Here is a 25819-nt window from a genome sequence, read left to right on the forward strand (position 1 = left end):
AAGTAGAAAAGGCAAAAGTAGATTTACCGAAGCAACTTGAAGATAGGTGTAGGTGGCTAGAGGAAAAATTCAGAGCAATAGAAAATACCGATTACCGTTGGAAGATCGACGCCAAAGACTTGAGTTTGGTCCTTGACTTAGTTCTCCCGCCTAAGTTTAAAATGCTCAAATTTGAGAAGTATAACGGGACTAGCTGTCCTGAAGCTAATATCACTATATTCTGTCGGAGGATGACGGGATATATCGACAATGATCAATTGTTAATTCATTGTTTCCAGAACAGTTTGATCGGAGCTGCGGCCAAATGGTACAACTAGCTGGGTCGTGCCCAAATTTACTCATGGAAAGATTTGGCATAAGCCTTCATGAGACAATATAGCCATGTAGCGGACATGACGCCCGATAGGATCACGCTACAAAACATGGAGAAGAAACAGAATGAAAGCTTCAGGCAGTATGCCCAGAGATGGAGAGAAGTGGCAACTCAAGTCCAGCAGCCTCTTCTGGAAAAAGAAACCACAATGCTTTTTATCAATACTTTAAAGGCCCCGTTCATTACCCATATGTTGGGAAGCACCACTAAGAGCTTCTCAGATATGGTGATGACCGGTGAAATGATTGAAAATACAGTGAGAAATGATAAAATAGATGCGGGGGAAAACTTTAAGAGATCGACCTCAATGAAGAAAGAAGGCGATATAAATAATGTGAGTACATACAACAAGGGATATTCAAAGCCAATCACTGTTGGTTCACCAAAGACTGTAGCTACCAGTCATCAGGGTCCTCCGAGGCAGGAAACCAATTCGAGGCTAGAAAGACCCCAGTTTACACCTATTCCGATAATTTATGGAGAGTTGTATCAAAATCTATTTAATGCACATGTGGTAGCCCCTTTTTATCTAAAACCTATGCAACCCCCGTTCCCTAAGTGGTATAACACAAACGCTCAATGCGAATATCATGCAGGGATAACGGGGCATTCGATTGAGAATTGTACTGCGTTCAATGAGGTGGTTGAAAGACTCATCAAAATGGGTATTGTAAAGTTGGATGACCCCTCCGGACCAAACATAACGGGAAATTCGTTGCTCGATCACACGGATAAAGGGGTAATTGTGATAGCCAATAGTGGAAGTAAGAGAATTAAGGCAGACGTGATGGAGGTAAGAACCCCAATGAATTGTGTTTGGGAACAAATGGTATATAGGGGTCTAATCACACGAGATTCAGACGAAAGGCTTGAAAGGGCAGGAACATACTGTGAGTTTTATGCCAAAGAGGGTCATAATATCCAGGAATGTGCAGAGTTCAGGACCATGGTACAAAATTTGATGGACAATAATGAGATACAGTTTTATGAAGAATTCAAGGGATTTGAAGAAGGAGAGGTCTGCGCCTCAAAAGAGGGACCCGCTGAAAGATTCCAAAAGGTCAATCACCCATTAGTGATTATTTCACGACCAATGAGCAATGAAGCAGGGATACACATAGCACCGAAAGTCATAATCCAAAAACCAGTACCCTTTTCCTATAGGGGTAACAAAAGGGAGCAGACTAAAGCCACTAATCCTATGTCCCTGAAGTTGCAGTGAAGCGGATTAAAACGAGGAATCCTATACCTTTGAAGTTGCAAAGGGTCGGATTAAATTTTATCATAACAAGTCGTATCTCCCTGAAGTTGCAGTGGGGCAGACTGAAGCTACTAATCCTATCTCCCTGAAGTTGCAGTGGAGCGGATTAAAACAATGAATCATATACCTCTGAAGTTGCAGTAGGTGGAATTAGATCTTATCATATCAAACCTTATCTCCCTGAAATCGCAGTTTAACAGGTTGAAGATACAAGTCTTATCTCCCTGACGTTGCAGTGGAGCAGACTAAAACCACAAACTTCGTCCCCCTAAAGTTGCTACTAAGAAGATTGAAGTTACAAGTCATATCTCTCTGAAGGGCAGTGGAGTGGATCAAAGTAACAAGACACAGTGGACGGAAATGAAGCTACTTGAAGAAGATGAGCACCAGAATAAGTCAAGACTCGGCAAGACCGGGCAAAATTGGTCTTTCTTAGTCTTTCCTCTGTTCTCGTTACACGACAACGAGCAAAGAGGGGCAGCTGTACAAGCCTATTTTGCCCGGGGCCCATTACAAATAAAACACTTAAAAACCTACCCAATAACCAACCCAAACAACCCATTACAACAAAGCCCAACTACCCTCAAAACAAGAAAAAACCCTAGCAGAAAACAAAAGAACCCTAGGCGCCGTACCTAAGGTCTTCTGACCCTCGGACTTCTACGCCATCGTCACGTCCAGCGCCGCACCTACCCTCTGCCCACCTACTCCAGCAACCCTGCAAAATAGAGGAGAACACGCAAGCAACTAAATAATAGGAAAAAATAGAAACAGATTGGCTATAAAAGCCAAACACCATTTTTGTATTTGGCTTCTTCTTTTACAACTGGTTAATGAAAAGCAGATCAAAAAGCTTTAAGAAAAAGGTTGACTCCAGTGCTTCAATTTTCCTGTTCTTGTGTTTTTCTTATTTTATTTTCTTATTTTTTGTGTTTATTTTTTTTACAACTCATTTGTAACAAAACGAAAAAGGAAAGGAAAATAAGTACTTATCGATTTCGAAAGCCCTTTACCGGAAACCTTCTTTGGTGTTGGAATCAGACCGAAAAGGGTACGAAAGACCCCTCCTTTTTCAGCCTCTTAGGTTCAGAGAGTCGGGTCTTTAAAAGGAATCGGGAACGGGGTTGAAAGCCCATCTTTTTCTGGCTCCGACCACTGCTCACGGCGAAGCTATGACGGCAACATGCCAGAGCCGGCCGCCATCTGGTCTGAAATCTAGAGAAGAAAATAAAAGAAGGAAATTTTGAAAAAAGGGGGCGGCTGTTAAATGAATTTTAGGTTAAAATTTTATTATTTATAACAATGCCTATACGACGTCGTTTTGGGTCTGAGATTCAGACATCAAAACGGCGTCGTTTCACTCTCTTAACCCGCAACCCAACCTGTCCACCCTCAGGATCCGCGTGTTTCTGTGGTGAAGGGATATTTATGTGCCAGACCTTCCGCTTTCATGCTGTTGTGCAATGTGGTCCCTCTTATTTTCTTAAATTTAGCCGCGTAATTTTCCACGCATTTCATTTTAGTCCGCACTGAAACGCTGCGCATTGAGGTTGGGAATTTTGCCCGATCGGTCTCTCGTGCCTTCAGCGCATTCTATTTCAGTCCCTATCCACTCCTTTTTAATTTATTTGCGATTTAAACCCCTTAAAGTTCTGTTTTCAGTTTAAATTAATCAATTTTTGTTGTATTTTTGCTATTAAATTAATTAATTTCAATATGTTATCATTATTTTTATTATTATTGCTTTTAATATTGTTATTACTATTATCATGCTCATTATAATTTATACCTTTGTAATTTTAGATTTAATTATGTGCATACATATTTTGGATCTATATACATATACATACTTCCATACTTTGTATACTTTATAATTTATATATACATACATATGTTTTGTTATACATATATAATTACATATATTATTTACGTTTTATATGTATACATATATATACATATATACACTTGCACATTTTATATTTCATAATTTTAAATGTATATACATATATTCTTCTTATTTTTATTTTTACGTATATACACATTTCCTTTTATCATTTTATAACTTACATACATATCCACATATTTATATACATTTTTAATTTTCATACATATATATGTATATTTTATATCTTATTATATATATACATCTTTATACACGTATTTTTCATTCACATATCTATATATATCTTTACACATTTTTATTTTCACGAATACATATGTATACTTGTATGTATTTTTATTTCTACGATTTTTATATATATTTATATACATATTCATATATATATATATCTTTACTTTTTATAATCTTATTCACTTTCTTTATTTATTTCTTTGTTTACATTTTCATTATTATTTAGAAAGAATGTTTTAGTTTTATTTATCTATATGCTTGTTATTTTGTATGTTGTTGTTTTGTCTTTTTATTCATCTTATTTTTGTTGCTATGGCTCGTATTACTTTTACACTATCGTATCCAATATTGTTTTGTACGCATATTAACATCGTGCTTCATTTCTACCATTTCGAGTTAGATTAATTTGATGCTTGAATCATGTTTTTTTTTTTAAAAAAGTGGTAAAACCTTGTATTTTAATTCGATAAATTCGTACCCTAACTTACGGTTTTTCTATTTTCTCGATAAATTCAAATACACAAATCATTTCAAATAAAGTTTTTTTAATATTCTCGGGGATTAACAAAAGATTGTGTTCTAACTCACGGGACATGATCTCTTTCCTAAACTCGAGATAATCAAATATCTTTCAATTTTTTCTTTCTTTTGGCATTTATTCACGTATCGAGAATTCAAGATATTGTATCCTAATTTACAGGATATAATTCTCTTTCTCGATTAACGTGAAATATGCCAATTTTCTCGAAATTTTTAGCATTTTAACAAAGGATCATGTTTTAAATCTTTTTCAAATTTTCAATCTTTTACACTAAGATACTAAGTAATCAACTAGGTACCAATTTTGGGCATTACGGGGGTGCTAACCCTTCATCGTACGTAACCGACTCCCGAACATGCCTTCTGATTTTTCGTGGACCAAAATCGCTGTTTTGATAAAATCAAATTGTTTATTAAAACAACCATTTTTCGAGGTGGCACGATCACATCTTATCAAAAAAGATTGGTGGCGACTCCTGTTTTCATTTTTGTTTTCAAAATCCAAGTCGACCCCGTTTTATCAAAAAAATGGTGTCAACAGTTATAAAAAGTGTTTAATTTTATTTTAAAAAATAACAATTAAGTTCCTACTTTTTTTTGGTACTTAATTGGTATTTGAATTTTCAAAATGCATAAAAAAACATTCTCAAACTTTTTCAAACAAATTAATTAAGCCCTTTCCTTTTTTTTTTGCACTCAATTTATTAAAATGCATCAAAAAGGTCATTTGATAGTTTACTTTAATAGTTGACCATTAAAGTTAACCGTCCCTAATTTTTTTCTGTTAAAGCCACCCCGTGTGACAACCACAATGTGACATGTGGCAAAAATTATAAAATTAAATATGAATAAAAGTTATAAAAAATATTAAATATTAATAAAAAATTTAAAAAATATTAAAATTAGAAAAAATTTAAAAATCATAAAAATTTATAAAATATATAGAAATATAGAAAAAATTATAAAATTTTATAAAGTCGTAAGAAAATTATAAAAAATGTAAAGAAATATAAAATTCGTAATAAGTAATAAAAATTATAGTACTAAAAGAAGCATTTTATAATTTTTCTACAATTTTTATTAATTTTTATTTGTTATTATTTTTCATCACATGTCATACTGTGTTGTGACACATGATATCTTTAATTGAAAAAATTTGGGGGTCGTTAATTTTAACGGTCAACGATTAAAGTTAATGATTAAAGGATTTTTTATGCATTTCATAATTTTTTTATACTTTTTATAAAATTTTATAATTTTTTTTATTTTTTACAATATTTATATTTTTTCTAATTTTTAATATTCTTTAATATTTTTATTAATATTTAATCATTTTTATAAATTTTTATATTTTTATAATTTTACAAAATTAGAAACAATTAATTTTAACAATTGAAGGTCAAAGAATCTTTTAATACATTTTGACACTTTAAATATCTAATTGAGCATAATTATTTAAGAAAAAAAAGAGGGATTTTTATCTTAAGCCAAAGAAAAACATTAACCATGAAAGTGGGGGTAGCAAATTCGCCAATGGCTCCTCCCGCCTTATTAAGATGTCAAAATAATGTAATGGCTCCTATTTGACCGTTTCTCCTCTTTTTCCTTCACTCCTTAAACAGTAATCTTCCCTTGTTTTCCTCTCTTCCATCCTTCGTTTCTCTTTCCTTCTCATTCCCTCCAATACCCTTTCAAAGCAAACCCCAAAGAAACAAACATCATTGGAACCAAACCTCAAAGCCTTTTTTTTTTCGCCTTTTTCTTTCTTTCTTTCTTTGCCTTCTGTTTTGTGTGTGTTTAGTAAATGTGTCAAAATGAATGCTCGAAGAATGGATCGCAAGAAAACCATGACCATGAATTGGGATGGCCTACGAGACGACGATGATGAGTTCTTCGACCCTAGCGATACAGGTCACGAGTCGGAAGGTTCTGATGACGAGAACGAAGATTTCGATGACTGTCACGTTTCTTTCGCTTCCACGGTGCCGCCGGTCACAACGGAGTTTCGAACCGTCGCCGCCACCGCAACCCCTGTGGCTCCCGACTACGATATGTGGATGACGTCTCCAGGGTCCATTAAGGCACGGAGGCAAAAGCTTTTTCAAGGCATGGGCTTAAATTCTAACAAACAACTACTCAGTCTTAAACGTGCCATTACCAACAAGGTCGCTTTCCATCCGGCTTCGACTCCGGCTCCGGCTCCTGCTCGTGCTCCTGCTCCTGCTCCTGCTCCTGCTCCTGCTCGTGCTCCTGCACCTGCACCTGCACCTGCTCCTACTCGTGCTGCTACTCCTACTCCTACTACCGCTTCGGCAAAACCCGAAGTTCCGGTAGCTACTAAGAGCAGTGCTCCTACAAAGGAACCCCAAAAATCCAGTGAAGAATCTTCGAAACGGGAATTGCAATCTCACTTGCCGGTTTCTTTCTTGCTGGTACGATCCCGGTCCGAAGGCGAGATTGAGTCACGTTCGATCGAGAAGCAAAGGAAACTAGATATGTTGGGTACGGTATCAAAGCAACGCCTGGCGAGAACGTATTCTATGATATCAGCCCCACAAGCAAAAGCATACCTACGCCCGGGAAACATTAAGGCTTCGAAGGGTAACCAGACAAGCAAGCAAAGCGGGCCTTTAACCTCGATATTCTCTAAACGTGGGTTCGAAGCATTTTTCTTAATTAAGAATTTAGATACGGGGAAAGAGTTCATCGTGAACGAGTATGATCAAGACGGGAAGTGGAACAAGCTGAGTGATCTTCAAACGGGTAAGAAGTTAACGATGGAGGAATTCGACAAATGTGTGGGGTATTCGCCAGTGGTGAAAGAGCTAATGCGTCGAGCAAATGATAACAAGTCCAACTCGTATATTTCCAAGAGCTTGAAGATGAGCATGAGTAAAGGTGCAGCCATGTTGAAAAGCATTAAAGGGGTGGCCAATTCCATGGCATTAAGAGGGGAGAAGGAGAGGGAGGTAGTGTTAGCCCTGGAACAAAAGAATAATGCCAACAAGAATGGAAATAACCAATGGGTGAAAGTTAGACAAACAGGGAAATCATACAAGGAATTGAGTGCTTTAAATTTATGTCAAGAAATTCAAGCTCATGAGGGATCCATTTGGATCATCAAGTTTAGCACGGATGCCAGGTATTTAGCCAGTGCCGGTGAGGATACGGTAATTCATGTGTGGGAAATTCAAGAATGTGAGGTGTTGTCCAACAATGAAGGGAGTTCAGTAACACCAGGGAGTTCACCACTTCATCCATCCCTCGCAGGCTCCATGGATCTAGATGCCGATAAAAGGAAAGGAAAGGTTCCTGATTATGTCCGTAAGCCTGAAGTTGTTTTTTCGCTCTCTGACAGACCAATCTATTCTCTTAGTGGCCATACCGAAGATGTTTTGGACTTGTCCTGGTCCAAATCTCAGGTTTTCTTCTCAAAACCTCCACCATATTAACTTAATCCAACCTAAGTTGATCATAAAATAAAATAAAAATCAATAACCCCAGCTTAAAAATGTCTTTAAATCATTATAAAATCATGGAGATGTTTAAAGGTGTAAATTGATTTTTATGAATTTTTCAGCAACTACTTTCATCTTCAATGGATAAAACTGTAAGGCTATGGGACCTGGAAAGCCAGAGTTGTATAAAGGTGTTTGCTCATAGTGACTATGGTAAGATTACCATTCCATTTCAACTTAAACGCTAAACTAGTTCATGTTGTTGTATCAAACTATAATCTCAGAGCTTTGGGTTCCGGTGTTGGTTTGCAGTAACTTGCATACACTTCAACCCTTCTGACGACAATCATTTCATAAGCGGATCGCTCGATGCGAAAGTTCGAATTTGGAACGTACCAGAGAGGAGAGTTGTTGATTGGACTGATCTCAACGAAATGGTTACTGCCGCCTGCTACTCCCCTGATGGCCAGGTCTTGTAATTCATTCGAACTATTCATATGATAACAACATTTATATCTTGAAATTGCATCCATTCATCAAGCCAAATTCAACCTCTAACTCTTTCTAAATTGTGTACATATGTTTTTCATTATTGAAGAGTGCCTTCATTGGTTCACATAAAGGCAATTGTCGACTGTACAGTACTGAAGGTATATATAGTTCACTCTTTTTGGTTCAAATTTTACCATGGACTTTTTCCCCCTTTTTTATAATATTCTTGTTATCTTCGATGAACTAGAATGCAAACTAAATCAGCTAGAACAGATTTTTGTTCAAAAAAGCAAGGCTAATGCTAAAAAGATCACTGGTTTCCAGGTAACCTTGCCAATTACGTTGCCATTCATTCATTTCCATATTTTTCAAAGTTAAATCACTTATAAACCCCCATAATTTGATCAAACAGTATTGTCCAACTAATCCATCTCAAGTACTCGTTACTTCCGCGGATTCTCGAATCCGAATCTTGGAAGGATCAGAAGTCATTTATAGATGCAGCGGTACCGATCTCAACAAGACTTCAATTTTGTTATTCGTTTTTCATTTTCGTTCCCAACGTCTGCATATGTTGGTATTTTTCAGGGTTCCGAAACACCAGCAGTCAAATTGCGGCATCGTTTACTCAAGACGGAAAATATGTGTTAACTGCAAGTGAAGATTCCCAAGTATTCGTTTGGAGGTATGACGAGCCTCGAAACACAGGCACAGCGAAAAGAACTGCAGTCCCTGCTCGAGGTTACGAGCAGTTCCCGTGTAAAGCTGTTTCGGTAGCAATCCCGTGGCCTGGGACTATAAAAGGCGAGACTCCGTCGATGTCAAAGAAAAACTCGAAACGAACCCAACCCGGTGAATCACCAAACAATGAAGACGACACTCAACCGAACAAGAAAGGCTTGCCGCCACTTCCTAAGAAGAACAACACAGAGAAAACTACTAGTCCTTCGGAAGAAGATCCAGCACAAGCTTCTGCTGTTGATCCTGGGATCCCCGAGTCATCGTCTTCGATGTCGAGATCTTCGTCATCAAGCAAAGACGATTCGCCATCCGATTCATCAGCTAGCAACCTCAACTCTTCTTCCTCAATAAAAGCTGGGGATTCGTCTTCTAATGCCAACACTGGCTCCACAAAAAGCGAGGAATCAGGTTCGGTGCCGTCTGCAGCAGCAGCACCATCCATTTGGTCATGGTTCGATGTTGTAGGCGGTGGAGCTGGAAACACTCCTACGGAAACAACGGCTTGGGGCCTAGTAATCGTTACAGCCACACTAGATGGTGAAATCAAGATCTACCAAAATTTTGGGTTGCCACGTAAAATTAACCTCATCTAAACATTGATTGATTACACAACAACAAAGTTTAGCCCCAAGCAATCAAATTAAGCTGCAAGAGAGGTTTTATTTTTTTCTTATAAGACTGTTTTGTATATTAATACCTATAGCTAATCAAATGTAACAAAATTTTGTTCATACATTCATTTCGTTGTACAATCCTAATGAATAATCATGCAGAAGAAATTGCTCAGTGTTTTAACAATTTCACTTCTTTTTAGCTTAAGTAAAAAAAATACTTTGTTTAGTTAAAGAGTGTAATTTTAAACTTTGAAAATAATTTTGTTAGGAGGGATCATGTTGAACTCTAATTTATAGAATAAAATGGACATAGAAAATATAAAAAAAATAAACTCTCACTAAAACAATAAAAAAATAATTAAATCATTAAAAAAATTTCACTCGATTGAACCCTCTATAATTAAAAGAAATCAGTCAGGCACTTTCATTAATGAAAACCAATTGACACAAACATGATTGACGTAAGTTGACACATGGCATGCTATGTTCATATATATTTAATTTTTTTTTTAAATCCTAAAAAAATTTAAAAAATCAAGTCAAAAATGAATATGAATATAGGCAATTTAATGTCAAGTTTATTTGAATATGAAAACTTATTTTTTTCTAAACTCATTAATATTATAAATATTATTAACAAGATGTAAAAATTATAAATGATTATTAAAATATACAAATTATAAAATAATTAATAATTATTAAATATTCCAAAATTTATTAAAAAAATATAAATCAATAAAAATTTCTAAAATGTAATATATTAAAAATTTGTCATAATAATCGATTAAAAATGTAGTGATAAAGCATATTTTAAGAAAATATAAATTTGAAGCTGTTAGGGCAACCACAACCTTAAATATGGGCAAAATATGAAAACAGGTAAAGTTCGGGCCTAAAGAGTGTCAATAAGACTTATTTTTACTTATCAGTCAACTTGGCCCATTTTAACTGACACCTCAATCAAATCAAGCCCGTTTCTCAAACTAGTCCGCCCAGAAAAGTTCCGTGCGGGGGAAGCTGCTTCCCGGAGCTTACAATACGCCGCCGTTTAATTTACTTGTTGAGATTTGAATTCAAAATCAGATCTCATTTCTCCCGCTGCTTAAGCCTGAAACTCCTCACTTCATTGTCCAGAAATCCAGTTAGATCTTCCCTTTAAAGATAGTAACAAAAAGAACAAAAATGAACTCTATCACTTCACCGGTTAGCTGCACCATCGATGACAAGGACCTAGACGACGCCGCATTATGGGCTGTTATCGACTCCGCCGCCGCATCCCATTCCTCCTCCAAGCACCGCAAACCCTTGGCGATCAAATACCACAGCCATCAATCCCCGCCCACCCCCGTTTCGGACCCCTCGCCCCCCCGGAAACTTCCCCAGCAAAAGGTTCAGAACCCTAACCATCAAATTTATTCCCCTCCTAGCGCGAATTGCCGCCGGTTTACTAACTCTGGGGAAGACTATCACCGGCCGTACAAAATCGCGAGGTCTTGCGCTTCCGAGGTCAGCGAGACAAGCCCGGTTGCCATAGTACAGAGGACACCAATAACCTCTTTGCCGGAGCGGTCGCCGGAGATGTATTTGTCTCCGGGTTTCGGAAGAGTTGACGTTAATGGATCCGAGGTGTCGCCGGGGAGTAGCGTAAGGAGCGAGGAGAAGGAAGGAATGAGGCATAGCTTGTCCGGGATGTTTCCTTCGGTTGCACTGTTTAAGCAGTATCAGAATGCAGCCATGGCGGTAATTTAACCTTTTATTTTAAGAGAAACTTATCTTCAACGTATTAAAATTTTTTTACGTTACATTTCATAAGAATGATGTCTCATTAAATGAACAGATTTTGGAGAAATCTGATTATACGATGATATCAGGAAACCCTTTCATTAAAAAATCAGGTAAATTAACTCTGATTCGCTTCTCAGCTCTTTCATGCTTGACATTTATGTGGTAGAATTTAAAATGTGAGCTTCAAGTTTTGTAGGTTGGAGGAAAATATCGTTTTACTTCAACCTCTCCTACGAAATCAAAGACAAGAACATTGAATTCGATGAAAACCGCAATGTTCAGCGTGCTGAATTCGTGGTTCGGGCTTATATGCAGTATGTTCCTTTAAACTCTTGAAAAATTAAAGGTACTTCTTTGATGGTTAGTGGTTACTTTGTTTTCCATTACTATTTTGTCTGATCATGTTGGCAGGGGTGGGAGATTCTCTGATGGGTGGGGCTCGTGTGAGCGGAGGGAGAAGAGATTTCTAAAACCAAACCATGATATCCCTAGTACAGCAGAAACCAGAGCTAAGAACAAAGCATGTCAGGTAGGCGTTTCTTTCCTTTCACATTGGCTTGTTTCTTTCATAGGCTTTAAGTTAATCTTAATCTCAGACTATTTCAATGTTGCCTCAAAGTTGGAATAGTTTTTTGTTTACCTGGAAATATGAGTTTTGCTCAAATTCATGTGAAGTTCAAGTACTTAGTCTGAGTTTGAATTCTATCTTCTTGATTTTAATGCCTCTTAACGCATAATTGCAAGCTTTTTGTAGATTAGTTGTTACTCCCATGGAATTTAAGGGAAATGGTGGGGTTTTTACATTTTAATGATCATTGAGGAGGCCTAGCTGAGAAATGTACCATAAGCTAGTGTTTTGCTCTAGCAATCAATGATCAGAAACTATGTTGCTTGGTCAATGAATGGTTTCAAAGTAAGCTGTAAATAACTCGAGCTGGATTTGAAATTCATAGTTCGAAACTTGGCACAAGTTCAATTGATTAAAATTATCTAAGCCCGAGATTCGATGTAAACTAAAAGAAAAGCATTATCAAGCTCAGCTCGATTAAGCTGATTTATATATATTTAAGCTTGAGTTAGGACTCGTTCTATATACAATTTATTTGGGGTAAAATGATAGTTTAGTATAAAAAATCTATTTATAAATAGAAAGTTTGGTTAAGCTCGCAAGCTCTATGAACCAAATATACTTGAATTCGGGGTTGCTTGATGGAATAAATTTCTTAATTTTTGTAGTCAAACTTGAATAATTTGTAAGCAGAGATATCTCATTTACAATCCTAGTTTCAAGTCAAAACCCTATGTTTCTCTGTCAATACTCAATAGTCTTCCTTGCTTTTGCTGTAGCCATTTTTCAATCTCAAGAAACCTTAGCTACTACTAGCTTTGTTTTGGTTTAAATATATATTTAAAATTTAATCCATTTCTTTATTGTTAGTATTTACATTTTACATTGTAAAATTTAGATCTAATTGTTATCACGGCTAAATTTTTTTTATTAAGTTTGTTGGTGTAATATTTTAAATTTTTTTTTAAAAAGAACTTACTAAATAGCCATATCACAAAAAATATTTATTAAAATAAACTTGAAATAAACAAAAGAGCTTTAGCTAAATTTTAAATATTGGAAAAGTAGAAGCACCTGCTGCACATTTTAACCTTTTGTTTTTCATTTCCTACAGCTTACTGGATAAGTTCTTTTGTATCCATTAAATAATTATTTGCACTGCAACTCCATTATTCTGATTCATTTGATCGTCATGTGCTTTGTGGTTAGATTTTAGATAGTTTTTAATATATTTGCAGGATTTGCTAGGAATTGGGGAGTATCGTACTGGTGCAAGCCAATTTCAGCGACAAATATAGCCATTCATTTTATCCCGCTCCATGTTGCAGTTAATTTCCGATTACCACAAGCATCACCGCCGAAGACATCCCTTCGCCCCCCAAAAAGTAATAATTAAAGAGCAAAGCTTAAAAACCGATTTCTTTGTGAAAACAACATAGAACTTTGGCAAATGGAATTGCTTCTGATTCAAATTTAGTTACCCATTCATCCCCCCCCCCCCAAAAAAAAAACAAACAAACAAAAGCGTGAAGGCCCTTATAAGGGCCAATAACTCGGCTTTTACACAAATTCTGAACTCCTAACTTTGGGCTAGGACCCAGCCCACATTATACTCAACATTTAAGAAAATGGATGTATTATTGTTGTTTTGATATTGATATGTTTTCCATTTGTCTATATTTTCTAAACATTTTATATTTAAAATTATAGTTTTTTTAATAAAACTTGTATTATATAAACATATAAACATACTTCTAAGTATAAATATATTTGTATGTAAATATGAATTTTAAAGTTAATAATTTTGTACAATCAATAAGTGGTTTGGTGCAATGATCACAATGGAAGAACATAAATTCGAACCTTGAAAATAATATTATTAAGAAGGATAACCACGAATCTTAAACATGAACAATAAAATCAACATATATAATAATTCAAAAGAATCTTTAGTTTTTTAAATTTTCATCCATTTATTTCATTAATTATTGCTGTAAAATTCACTTGCCTTTTAAATATACATGATCCTCTCAGTGAAGGACACAATTACTCTCAAAAGTTTATTTATTACTAATGAATTTTAAATAAACAGATAAATTTACTTGTAATTACTTATTGTTCTTCCTATTTTGTTCTATTCAAGAATTTTAAATTAAATAAAAATATAATTAATTATAAAATTATCTTAACATAATTAAATAATTTCAATTATAAATTGCATTATATTTTAATATAAGCATATATCAAACATATTATATTTTTTAATTAATATTTTGTAAGTTAATTTTTAAAATAATGCCATGAATGATCAACAAATTATGATAATTCGTCCCCTCCTATAGATTAGGCGACATTTTTCACAAATTTTATGAATGGAATACCTTATTTTTATAGTTGTTATTCTTGAAATTTGAATTGAATCTCCTTAAAAAGAATCTTGAAGTTGAAAAAACCACCTAATCGTTCGAATCGTTCGAATCCTTGTTGCAAAGCCTATAAATTATACTCACCATTGGTTGAACCACAAGCAATTGCTTCACTTTTGTTGACTCTATCCCACGTCGGTAAAACTCTCCCGAAACATAATCTAAAATCAGATCAGGAATCCGGAGTGAGAGTGATATTTATTAATTAAACCTTCATGAATCCATTTTTTTGTTTTTTTATTCCAGGTAAAACTTTCTTGACGTATCAACTACGGTAAGGCAGGAGGTGTTCTATTAGACAACCCGTAATTTTTTTTTTTGCACAAATGGAGAGATCATTTTATTTTCCTTTTCGCCCCTCTTTTATTAATTAACTTTTAATGCAAATACATGCAAGTTTAAACTTATTTTAAATTCATTTTTAGATAGTGAGTTTGATATGAATTCATTTTTCTTTATTTCTTTGCTTTTGAATTTTAACCAATTTATTTTTTCATTAAAACATTTTACACAAAACTTCAAAAGTAAATAAACATAAAGTATAGTGCCGACAATCATGGGACATATAGTCGGTCGAATCCAAAGGAAAAAGGCAAGAACCTTGGCCTTTGGTTAAATGGAGAAATTGTATTTTGACCCACCTAAAAATTAATAATTTTAACATAAAAAGAGTTTTTAGCTTTTAACCCGTAAAAACTTATAATTTTAACAAAATTCCCCCTGCATATAGTTAACATAGATCAAATCTAGCCTAGCTTGGTTGGATGGTTAGTCACAAAGTTAATATATATGAATATGATCTACTAAGGGGCAGTAAAGCAAAATGCATTACAGTAAAACCTGCTCGCGTTAACAGTTTAAAGTTAATATGAGTTATAATTACGAGCATCCACTGAAAATTTGACCCCCATTATATATAATATATATATTTCTTTCAGAAAAAGGAAAATGTAGTCCACTGCTTCTTCATTCCAAAAAGCAGACCGCAAGAGTATTTAGGGTCTATCCCCGATCTCATAGCTCATTATAATCAATGATATAAGCCGGATATAGAAGAATGGAGTTCAAAGAGCATACCAATTATACTCTCCTTGACTGTTGCCTGTCAGAACTTCTCAGTTTCTTCACTACATTCAGCAGGCACTTTTCCAGGACTGTGGCTACCCATTTTCCCGAACGAGCTGATGGCCGACAAACCTTTGAAACTGCTGCTTCCTTCACTGACATTGGACTTCCTAGATTTAGTTGGCTTAGAGGGACTGAATTCTGCTCCTGTATCGATGTTGGTCATCATTCCACTACTCAGCCTTAAAGGACTAGCATCTGCTTCTGATTCGTTGTTGTCAATTTTGGCGACAACTAGTTGGGTGATTCCCCTACGGCAGAAGGGACAAACTAGGACTAAAGGAGATGCTGTCAGTGGGTTGGGCTTCTTGTGGCAGCATAGAGCTAAGATGCAATGAGCACACATCCGGTGACCACATTGTCTAATCTCTATTGTGCATAGCCGGTCAAAGCATATGCAGCATACATCTACATCGCTTGCCTGTTTAACACAACTTTCATCGGTGAATTAACAGCTACATTCGTTTTATAATAGACTATTAACATCTTACATGTAATCTTTGCATAGAGCTGCGTAAAAGAAAAATAAGCTGTACACATTGTTACCTCAGAGGCAGTATCGTCAGCTTTGACCTCATACTGTGAAGCAGATGGAAGTTCATGGACTGTATCCTTCAAAATGGCTCTCTCCCTCTCTCTGTTAGCCTCCATTAAGGCCTTCTCCAAGAGCTCTTTTGCTTCTGGATTAAGCTCGCTTATGAACCTTAAAGGCAATGGCCAAACAAGAGGTTCTGCAGATGCAGGGTTCAACAAAGCTGCACATGCATCGTGTTTGTGCTTCAAAGCAATCAAATATGGTATTCTCCTGCAAATACATTAGAATCAAGGCTTTCAATGACAGTATCGAATAAACAAATTAACGGCTACTGTGTTGAAGGAAAGTTCAATAGTATATAGTTCCTATAGAAGTCATAATCAGAGAGGAAATGATTTCACCATGAAATAGAAAACAGAAAAAACGAAAAACAAATATCGGATTTCCTATAAGTTTTAGGATATAGAGTGTATCTTAACTTGTAGTTTGAATGTCAAGCTGAATGCAAGGTGCTTTTCACTAAAATCAAATTGAGCATTCAACCACGAAAGCTATACTCAATGTGACAAAGTCGATAAACAAAACACTTATAGTCACTTTAGCCTAGCAGATGAAAATAATGCAAAAATTTTGATTGAGAATACCATGGAATTTTAACTGTAAGAAAGTAATAATTGAAGTTCGTCCTCCCTTTTCCACGTATGCTTACCCATATGAATCCGGTTGAAGCCTATCAGCTCCCCAAGCAAGTAATTCCCGGATACACTCTATAGAACCCCCGCGCGCGGCAAAATGAAGAGGTGTGCTCCCAGGGTAGCTGCAATGTGACCTAAATCAATCCAGATTTCACAACTGAAAAGGATCAAAACACACAAGTAATCAAAGATAAATTACCCATTTCCACCAGTTGAAGCACAAACAAGAGCCCCATTATCTAAGAGTGCATGAACACAATCAGACCATCCTTCACGAGCCGCCAAATGCAGAGGCGTAGCACCGTTCTCATCTCTTATGTTAACAAATCTCGCAAAGCCCCTACGAATTCACAATGCCATTCAATTCAATCAGACAGCAACAGAAAGTTTAAGTTCATGAATTTGGCCACTTCTTTTTAAAGGGTTAAGAGAAAGAGACCAAGAATCTGCAAGGGGGCTGCTGTGAGCAGCAGAAAGAAGAGCTTGAAGGCAATCAGAATGGCCATAGTAGGCAGCATAATGCAAGCAAGTCCTTCCTTGAAGTGAATCAAACATCAATACCTGATTAATTTTTCATAAATAAACATCACACTGATCAGTTTCTAAGCAAACACAAAATAGTACAGTGTAAAAGGAAAAAAAGAAAAAACATGACATACATATGATCCACTCTGGATAAGCCTTTTCACACAATCGGTCTTCCCATGCATTGCAGCCAACATCAATGGGGTCTAAACCCATCACAAGCAAAACAGATCAATGGGAAAGAAATAAAGCCAGCCAATCAGAAACATGCAAAGGAAAGAAAGAAGAATTCCTGTCTGAAAACAAGTACCTGTCTGTGACGATTCAAGATGTCTGAATTTGGATGCCGATCTAAAAGGAACGAAAGAATCTGCAGCAATGATCAAAACCAGACACCAAAACAAAAGAATCCCAGAAAGAAACCATCAACATTGTCCCCCGAAATAAAATCCCAAAATCGATTAAGAAACAAACAAACAAAAAAAAGAACCCACCTCGATCTGGCCATGGATAGCTGCCACATGAAGTATAGACAACTTCCCATATCGAGTGGTGCTTTTTAAGGTAACTGGGTCTGCTTCAACCATTGCCTTAACCATGTCCAGGTCACCTGTCTGAACAGCACTGAGCAAATCATTCTCATGGTTTTCCAAGCAGCTAAGCTTTTGACCCATCACCTCCTGTCCACCTTATCTGTTATTATAAACGAATGGAGAACTGCCACAGACCCAGCGGAGTCTACCTCACGCGCCACCAGTAGGTGGTGGTGAAGTGGATGCTGATGGTGATAGTGGCAAAGGAGAGATTGTGAAAGTGAAATGGGCTTTTAATTAATCTAATGTAATCTAATCTAATCTATATGTACTACTACTTAACTAGACAGACACTGTGGAGTTGATGCCTCGTAGTTTGGTCCGAGATTTCAGGCCATTGCCAAATTGCATTTCGGACACTTTAAGATTCTCTTCATGTATTTGTTCCTTGGCATTTCCTTTGCTGGGAATTAGAATTTTAACTTTAACATGGAACATTATCTTGTCTTAAAATTTTTAATCTTATTGCTGTCAATGTCTCAAACAGTTTAATTCCCCTCCATGACCGAAAGCTATGAGAATATGCTCCTTTTCTTTTTATGCTTTTAATTGAATCTTCTACTTTAATATTTCTACTTTCATGCTTCAAGTCAAATAAAATCAGAGTTACGAGAGAGAGAGAGAGAGAGAGAGCACTCCAATCGTTGAAAGTGAGACAACACAGTACGGTGAAAATCAATAGAACAAGTGTTAGGTCTAATTATGATCCCAGTCCTCCTCTTATTTATACAATTAGAATTTAATCTCTCTATTAAAGTGGGAGGATTCCTTTTGAGACCATCCCAAATTTTAAAACAATCTTTTCGGCCTTCCATTAAACGGGATAAATGCATTTTTGGTCTCTCTAAAATTAATAAGTTAATTTAAACTTTTTTTAATACAAAATTTTTAGTTTTGGTCCTTCTAATTTTTTATAATATTATCTTGTTCCCTTTAAATAAGTTTTTTTATTCCGCTCTTGCATGTAATATTGTTTACGAGACTTTTTTTTTAACCTTTTAGAAATGTCATATAATCTAATTTAATAAAATTCTTTAGACAATATTATCAATTGAACTTTAATTATTAAATTAAAAAAATTAAACGCACATAAATTAAATTTCAAATATGTAAAAAGAACTAGATTTAAGTTCTAACTTTTCTATTTTTCATTAAAATCATGTTCAAAACAAGTCTTTGAGTAAAATAGGGAAAAAATGCTTGAACTAAAATTAAATACTAATAATGGACATTTTAAATTTTATTATTTTTAACAATCAAATAAAATGTCAATATTTTAATCTATTGAAACTCTGGAATATCTATTTTTCACCCGATTAAACTTTTGATTAATCGAAATTTTAAGAGGGTCTATAATCAATTTGTGTGAAAACGAGGAATCAATTGAGTAAAAAAGAGATATTTGAGGGGTTAATGATTTGGATGAGACAAATTAGCTTTTCTTCTTTTGACTTGTATTCTTCATTGTCACCCTCCTTGGTATCAACCTTTTACTTTTTGGTGTTTTCTGTCTATTAATTACAGCTCCGAAGGAAAAGTTTGGAAAAACAAATTTTAACAAAAGCTGAGATGGAAAACAAACCTTATGTTGATGTGTTACAGCCAGCACAAAAGATAAGATTAATCGGTTTGTTTATTTGAATCTCGGTTAAATTATAAATATTTTATTAAGATAATTATTGTAAATTATAAAAGATAAAACATGTATAGAGTTTAAATCTCTTGAGATTCTCGATTATTGATGGAACTAATGTCAAATGTTGATTTAATTTAATTTATATTATTGGATTTAGAAGAGTTTAATTATAAATACAACTCTCCCTTCATTTATATTCTTGAGTTAAAAATATTTTTATTAGTATTTACTCAAATACTTGATATGCGTTAGTTCAAAAATAAATTTAAATTTAAAAAATTAGCTCTAAAACCATGCAATTTACGAGAAAATTAAAGTCAAAATTTAACAAAAAGCCTTATCCATGTTCATGTGCATGCTTCTACTGATTTCATTTATTTCAAATATAGTAACTTAAGTTGGAGTGAAATTTAGGCCACTAAATGAAGCGCTTAAACTTTTTATAAAGTAACGTTGTATATTTTTCATACATTTGATGGGTCTGCGTTTAAGTTTTCTGTTCAATTTGATTTCTACACAACCTTGTACCTTTTATAATAAATTATTTTGTGGACAAAAAATTATACTAAGAATTTCCAAAAAGGTATAAATATTTGGAAAAAGAAAACACAAGATAACATCCAAAAATTGGAAAAGGATAATCCTAAATCAAGAATACAGATAGAATTTAACAATTGTTCTAAGAAGCTTTCTTTCAATTAAAAGATTGATTCTTTACTTTTTATTTATTTCATGGTAAAATGGTTTTTAATTAAGAAATATTAATGGTGGATAATAGTTTGATCAGTATCGAAGTGGACAGAGAATATATTCTGAAGATAAAATAAATCAAAAGATATCATAAAAAAAAAATCAGTCAAATAGCCACGACAGAACCTGGGCACAATATTTCAGCACTGTTCCATCAATTGTGTAGAAACAGCGATGAATATCAAAAGAGGGTGTTCTTGGAAGGAATCCAGTGGCCACTGCGTCATTTAAGATGATTTCTCAACTGAACTGAGAAACAGGGTAAGCAATTTCATCTCCCGTAGTTTCTAAATAAACCCAATATTTCAACCCCTGTTTCCCAGTGATCTTCCCCACCCACTAGCATCAACCCTGTCCAGATCACGGAAAACCTGAGTAGCTTTGTGATGGTTACCGGCGGTGTCACTGGTCGGACCTCGTCGGCTGAAACTATCTCAACCAGAGGCCGAGTCTGATCTTCTTCTTCTTCTTCAAAGAGTATTGTTATTCAACGGGGATAGACCTTAGCTTCGTAGTAGGAATCCTTGTTCCTTGCTGCATACTTCGACTTTGTCTCCTTTGAAAAACACCGCCATTGTGGTTTAAACACCATCCAGAAATATGTTGAATGGAAAAGTTTCTTGCCATTTGAATGTTTTGGGCACCAAATGCAGAGGCGTTTTAATCTCTTACGAGAGAATAATGACATAGTTAAGTCAATGGGGATGCTGAAAGAAGAGGTAAAAGGCAATCAACATGGCCATAGTAAGCAGCATAATGCAGACAAGTGATTCCTTGTATTTTGCGGGTTAGAATAGAGGGTAGTGGAATGATTAATTGTAGATGGTAATTGGCTTTTTTAAGCGTTGAAGCTGAAGCTCGGAGAGGGAAACAAAGGAAGTGATGGAGAAAAGGGTAAGCAAGCCAAGGACGCCCCCAATGACCGTAAGACGATCAACATTATTGCAACGAGAAAACGACCCACCTCACCTCAACTCCAAAGGGGAGACCTCAAACCATCCACGTTCCACAGCCAAAAGGAGGTGTACAGTCTCTTCCCACAGTCCACCCACAACCATTAAACAATGTAGAAGCTGGCGCCACCCCTTTAAACATAACAGAGGATGAAAAGAAAAAGGAGAAGATGGGAAGAAGCAGAGGAACTGTGAAAGACAATTCAAGGGGGAGAGGGAAGGGGAGGGCCGATGGCGGTCAACAGAGAACCGACGCCTAGGCTTTTCTTTGGTTAAAGTACACCGGTTGTAGCTCAACTATTAGCGTGATCGTTTTAGTCATTCAACTTCAAAATTTTTTTATTTAGTCACTAATACTATTTTCTTTTAAGACGACGGGATAGTTTTATTGGCATAATAACGAATGTAACCCTCAAATATTTATAAATTTTATTAATTTAGTTTTAAATTTAAAAAATAAATAAATTTAATCATCAACTTTATACATTCTATCTATTTAGTCTTGATTCTAAAATTTTTAAAATAAAAATAAAAAATTAAAAAATCTTTAAAAAAACAGAAAAACACTAAAAATCAATTTTTAGAAAATTTTAAAAGTTTTTTAAAAAAAATTTCTAGTTTTTAATTAAAATTTCCATGTTTTGTATAACAAAAATATTGAAAAATAAGTACTACTAAAACATTAGAGAAATTTCGTCAAAAGAAAAAACATTAGAGAAATTAAAATTTGGTCACCAAGTCTCAATCCCAATGGAGAATGGGCCAAAAGTGGAGCAAAAATCTTTTATGATATATCAAAATTCATACGTGGTGGAAAGTGGGTTATCCATTTGTATCATGGGCTTTTATTAGTTTACAGTCTTTAAAAATGAAAAATATTTGGGCTCAATAGGCAGTCTTTTTCCTTCAAAAATTTCAATTAAACCCTTTAAAATAGTTTACCTATTGTAAGGGGGGAGCTAATTTTTTTTTTGTGACATTAAAATTTTAAAATCTAAAACACCATAAAGATATTAAAGTGCTAAAATTAAAAATATATATATCAAAATAATCAATTACACATCTGACAAAAAATTTCACTAGTTATTAAGGATTAAGTTATGTATATATAAGTGTGTATTCAAATTTGTTTAGGGGAAAAGCTAAAATATTGTTTAAGGGATGGAAATTAAATAATAAATTTTGAGGGCCAGAGTATAATTTTACCATTATATTTATTTATAATTATATAATTGTTTAAGTTTCTAAAAGGGAAAATTTATCATATTGAGAGTCAAGAAAAAATTAATAATTTTATGTTAAAAGATTTAAAAAAATAGATAAGATTATATTTTCTTTTAACTTTAAAATAATTTTTTTATTATTCAATAAAAGGTTAAGAAAATAGAAGGAGCCAAAGCGAGCATAGACCTCTATCTACCTCTAAGTAAGACCTCAACTTTGAACCTTAAAAAAATTTAAAGGTATTTTTACAAAACAAGAAAAAAAAATGCAAAACTCCATTAGCATGTTAGAGTTAATCAACCATAGATAAGTTGACTATTGTGTCAGTTGGAGTTGTTAGTGATTATTAATTGGTTACATACGATTTATTAGTTAACAGTTAGTTGTGAACCATGTGAAAAGAGGAAAATGTTGTTACTTGTAAAGTTTGAAAATTACACTTTTATTAGACATATTTTTCCTTCTCTACAAATTATTTCTGTGCTCGTTTTCATTTATTTCTCTGTAAATATTCGTCATCTCAATGTTCATCGTATTATCAATCATTTACTTTGAAGTAAAAATGCAAGTTCTTAGCTTTTTTTTTTATTAAAAAACTTCTACATATTTTTCGTCAGTTGTATGAGCTCAACTTAGTTGACATGTATAGTGTTCAGTGAGGTTCATATTAAGCTTTTTGATGAAATCAAACATTGTCAAATTCTATATTTAATATAACATTTTCATTTCTTTCCATCTTGGTGTTGATCAGATTAACGATCATAGCCAACATTAAGGTTTCTTGTCTTGAAATTAAGGGCTTTGTAACACACCATGGTATGGTACTTAGGTAGAATTACAAGATGACTGGAAATTGACCTGGTAACTTGTCTTGAATCTTGACAATTTACCTTTGTGTCTTGTCCCAAAGCAAAAAATTAAAACATTTTTAAGGCTGTTGAATGGGCTGCTTCAAACTGAGCTGGAAGAGATTTCATGTGTTTGTCTATAATTTCCTCTTTCAGTTTAGTAGTCAGTGTTCACATCATATACCAAATATTATAGACAAATAAGTAGGTTAATTGTTCCCTATACTCATTTGTTTATTTATTATTAAAATAAATCTCTTTTTTTTATTACTTTTATTTATGAAATTTATAATACATTTATGATGTGGGTAAAAAAAAAAGGAACAAATATATTTATTAAAAGCTTACGTTAAATATGATACTTTGGTTGAAATAAAAAATTTGAAGTTTTGTTATTCACGATGTCCTTAGTTCAAATTTCATCATGTGTAAATTTTTTTATCGATAAAAATATAAGAAGATAAAAACACCTTCAAAGTAATAAACTTGATAAAAAATTGGGTATTTAGCAATTTTCAACTAACTAAAACCCGATTAATTGGTAACACTAACCCAATAAAAAAATTTCTTTCTTTAGTACATTTAGTACCTATTAATTTTTTTTATATAAATTTTAATTTCTTACTTTTGTATGTGAAAATTTGATTTAATACATTTATAGCAAGCTTCTCCCTTATTCCTTTTCCTTTGAATGATTTTAGTTTCATTTAACTTCGGTGGCGGCCGAAGGGATGGAGTTGTCTCCCTGATCTCCGAAGAAGAGGCCCATTTTGCCAAATTCATAGGTACACAATTTTTATTCAGAAAAGGTAAGTAATTAAAATTTGAAGTTTTTATATAATGTATTTGGATTTAGTTTCAATGTTTATATTGAAAATGTTAATATTTAAATTTAAATAAAAATATTTTTGATATATAATTTATTTGAATTAAATTAGAAAAAAAAACGTATTCGCCTTAATATCAATTAAATTAATGGCTCAAACTTTAAAAAGCCCTTATTACTATTCAATGAATAAATATTGTTTTTTTTAAAGTAAAACTATTTATAAATTGTTTGTAGTTTTTAAATTTTTTAAAAAATTTATTTTTAATATATTTTCAATGTTTAAAGAGTTTTTATTAATTTCATAATTTTTAGAAATATTTTAAAATGTGTTTTTTGAACAAGTAAGAACTATATTGATAGAAAATATAAATGTTAAGGACTAAAAAATTTATTCTATCTTATTATAATTTCCATGTCGATATGTTGAAAATGATAACGACAAAATTAGACAGAAAAACCAAAATTATCAAATAAAAAGTACAGAAATTTAATATTTCAAAATTAAGATATAAAAACTAAAATTTAAGTTAAAAAAAATCTGATGTTACTGTCACAGCATGAATATTTATTTTTAAGATACACAGCATGAACCTTAAGGGTATGGGGGCCATATGTTAGCGTATTCATCGCCGCACCCTCAACAAATTGATTAGAGACTATGCTCTAATTGCTCACCTATTAATTCTTCTTAATCAGTTTAGTTAAATTAATATAGCATTATTAATCTTGATTTAATTTGCTTCATTGACTCCTGATAATGATGGGTCAAACAAAGTTTTGTGTTCCCCCCACCGGTGTATGTGTGGGCTCTACTTGTGTTAGTAAAAGAATGAAAGAAATGGGTTAAAATACTAAAAATACCTCATTTAATTGTTATTATTTTTTAAAAGTCTACTTTTACATTTTTATTATACTTATTTAAAGACGTTTTACCTTTTGATTTTGTATCTAAAGAAACACTTATCTTGAATAAAAATTAATGATTTATTTAAATATAAATTAAAGGTTAATAAATTTTAATTTTTATTCAAATAAAAATTAGTGATGTATTTGGGCGAAAATTAAAGCTATAATTTGAATCCAACGACAACCTATGTACTTAATTTAAAAAAAAATTCTGGATTTGTATTTAAACAATCAGAATCAAATTGAGTGGTTCCTCTCGCAAGCTTCCATTTTCATTTCCATGCAAATGTGTGGTGCTAATTACAACAAAAACGCCCTAGAAGCCAAGCTCTTTTTGATTTATTTTATTTTATTCCACTCTTCTTTTGATGAGTCATTCCGAAAAATATAATAAGAAGAAGAAGAAGAAGAAGAAGAAGAAGAGAGTGTAAAGGCGAATATTTCTAGGATATGTTTATACAATGTACTGACTTAACTAAAAAAATTATCATTTTAATGAAATATTATATTACTGAAATAACTAATAAATCAAAACCTACGTATAATCTTTGTTTTCAGAATACATAATCCTATGTAAAAATCACACCTAAAGGGATTAATAAATAAAAAATAAAAATCACAGCTAAATAAGTACGAATCATGTAGCTAGCTGACATTCCACATTCACTAATTCTTCATTAACATGATAATGCTAATATTCATGCACGTGCATTTGTGAGTCATAAATTAGTAGTCAACAATTTTTATTTAATCATGCCATGTAGGCGATGCCTTAAGGACTAAGCCCTAATAATTTATGTTTAAGAAAATA

At 33.7% G+C, this 25819-nt stretch overlaps 3 protein-coding genes across 3 annotated transcripts; 2 read left to right on the plus strand and 1 right to left on the minus strand.

The window, feature by feature from the left end:
• Positions 1 to 5775: 5775 nt before the first annotated feature.
• On the plus strand, positions 5776 to 9820 carry LOC107891049 (WD repeat-containing protein 44). The gene is made up of 7 exons (XM_016815693.2): positions 5776 to 7727; positions 7886 to 7976; positions 8076 to 8233; positions 8362 to 8413; positions 8503 to 8579; positions 8668 to 8761; positions 8844 to 9820. The coding sequence occupies exons 1-7, from the start codon at positions 6120 to 6122 to the stop codon at positions 9587 to 9589; spliced, it is 2826 nt and encodes a 941-aa protein (XP_016671182.2). The 5' UTR covers positions 5776 to 6119; the 3' UTR covers positions 9590 to 9820.
• Positions 9821 to 10641: 821 nt separating this feature from the next.
• LOC107891047 (uncharacterized) lies at positions 10642 to 13455 on the plus strand. The gene is made up of 5 exons (XM_016815692.2): positions 10642 to 11350; positions 11448 to 11505; positions 11592 to 11709; positions 11807 to 11924; positions 13202 to 13455. The coding sequence occupies exons 1-5, from the start codon at positions 10793 to 10795 to the stop codon at positions 13259 to 13261; spliced, it is 912 nt and encodes a 303-aa protein (XP_016671181.1). The 5' UTR covers positions 10642 to 10792; the 3' UTR covers positions 13262 to 13455.
• A 1738-nt stretch (positions 13456 to 15193) lies between these two features.
• On the minus strand, positions 15194 to 18373 carry LOC107891046 (putative E3 ubiquitin-protein ligase XBAT31). The gene is made up of 8 exons (XM_016815691.2): positions 17764 to 18373; positions 17580 to 17639; positions 17404 to 17475; positions 17184 to 17305; positions 16944 to 17084; positions 16759 to 16866; positions 16061 to 16319; positions 15194 to 15935 (listed from the first exon to the last, which is right to left on the minus strand). Exons 1-8 carry the CDS (start codon positions 17941 to 17943, stop codon positions 15495 to 15497), a joined length of 1383 nt encoding a protein of 460 aa, XP_016671180.1. The 5' UTR covers positions 17944 to 18373; the 3' UTR covers positions 15194 to 15494.
• Between the last annotated feature and the right edge of the window lie 7446 nt (positions 18374 to 25819).

The sequence above is a fragment of the Gossypium hirsutum genome, chromosome D09, assembly GCF_007990345.1.
Source record: "Gossypium hirsutum isolate 1008001.06 chromosome D09, Gossypium_hirsutum_v2.1, whole genome shotgun sequence".
Lineage (NCBI taxonomy): Eukaryota > Viridiplantae > Streptophyta > Magnoliopsida > Malvales > Malvaceae > Gossypium > Gossypium hirsutum.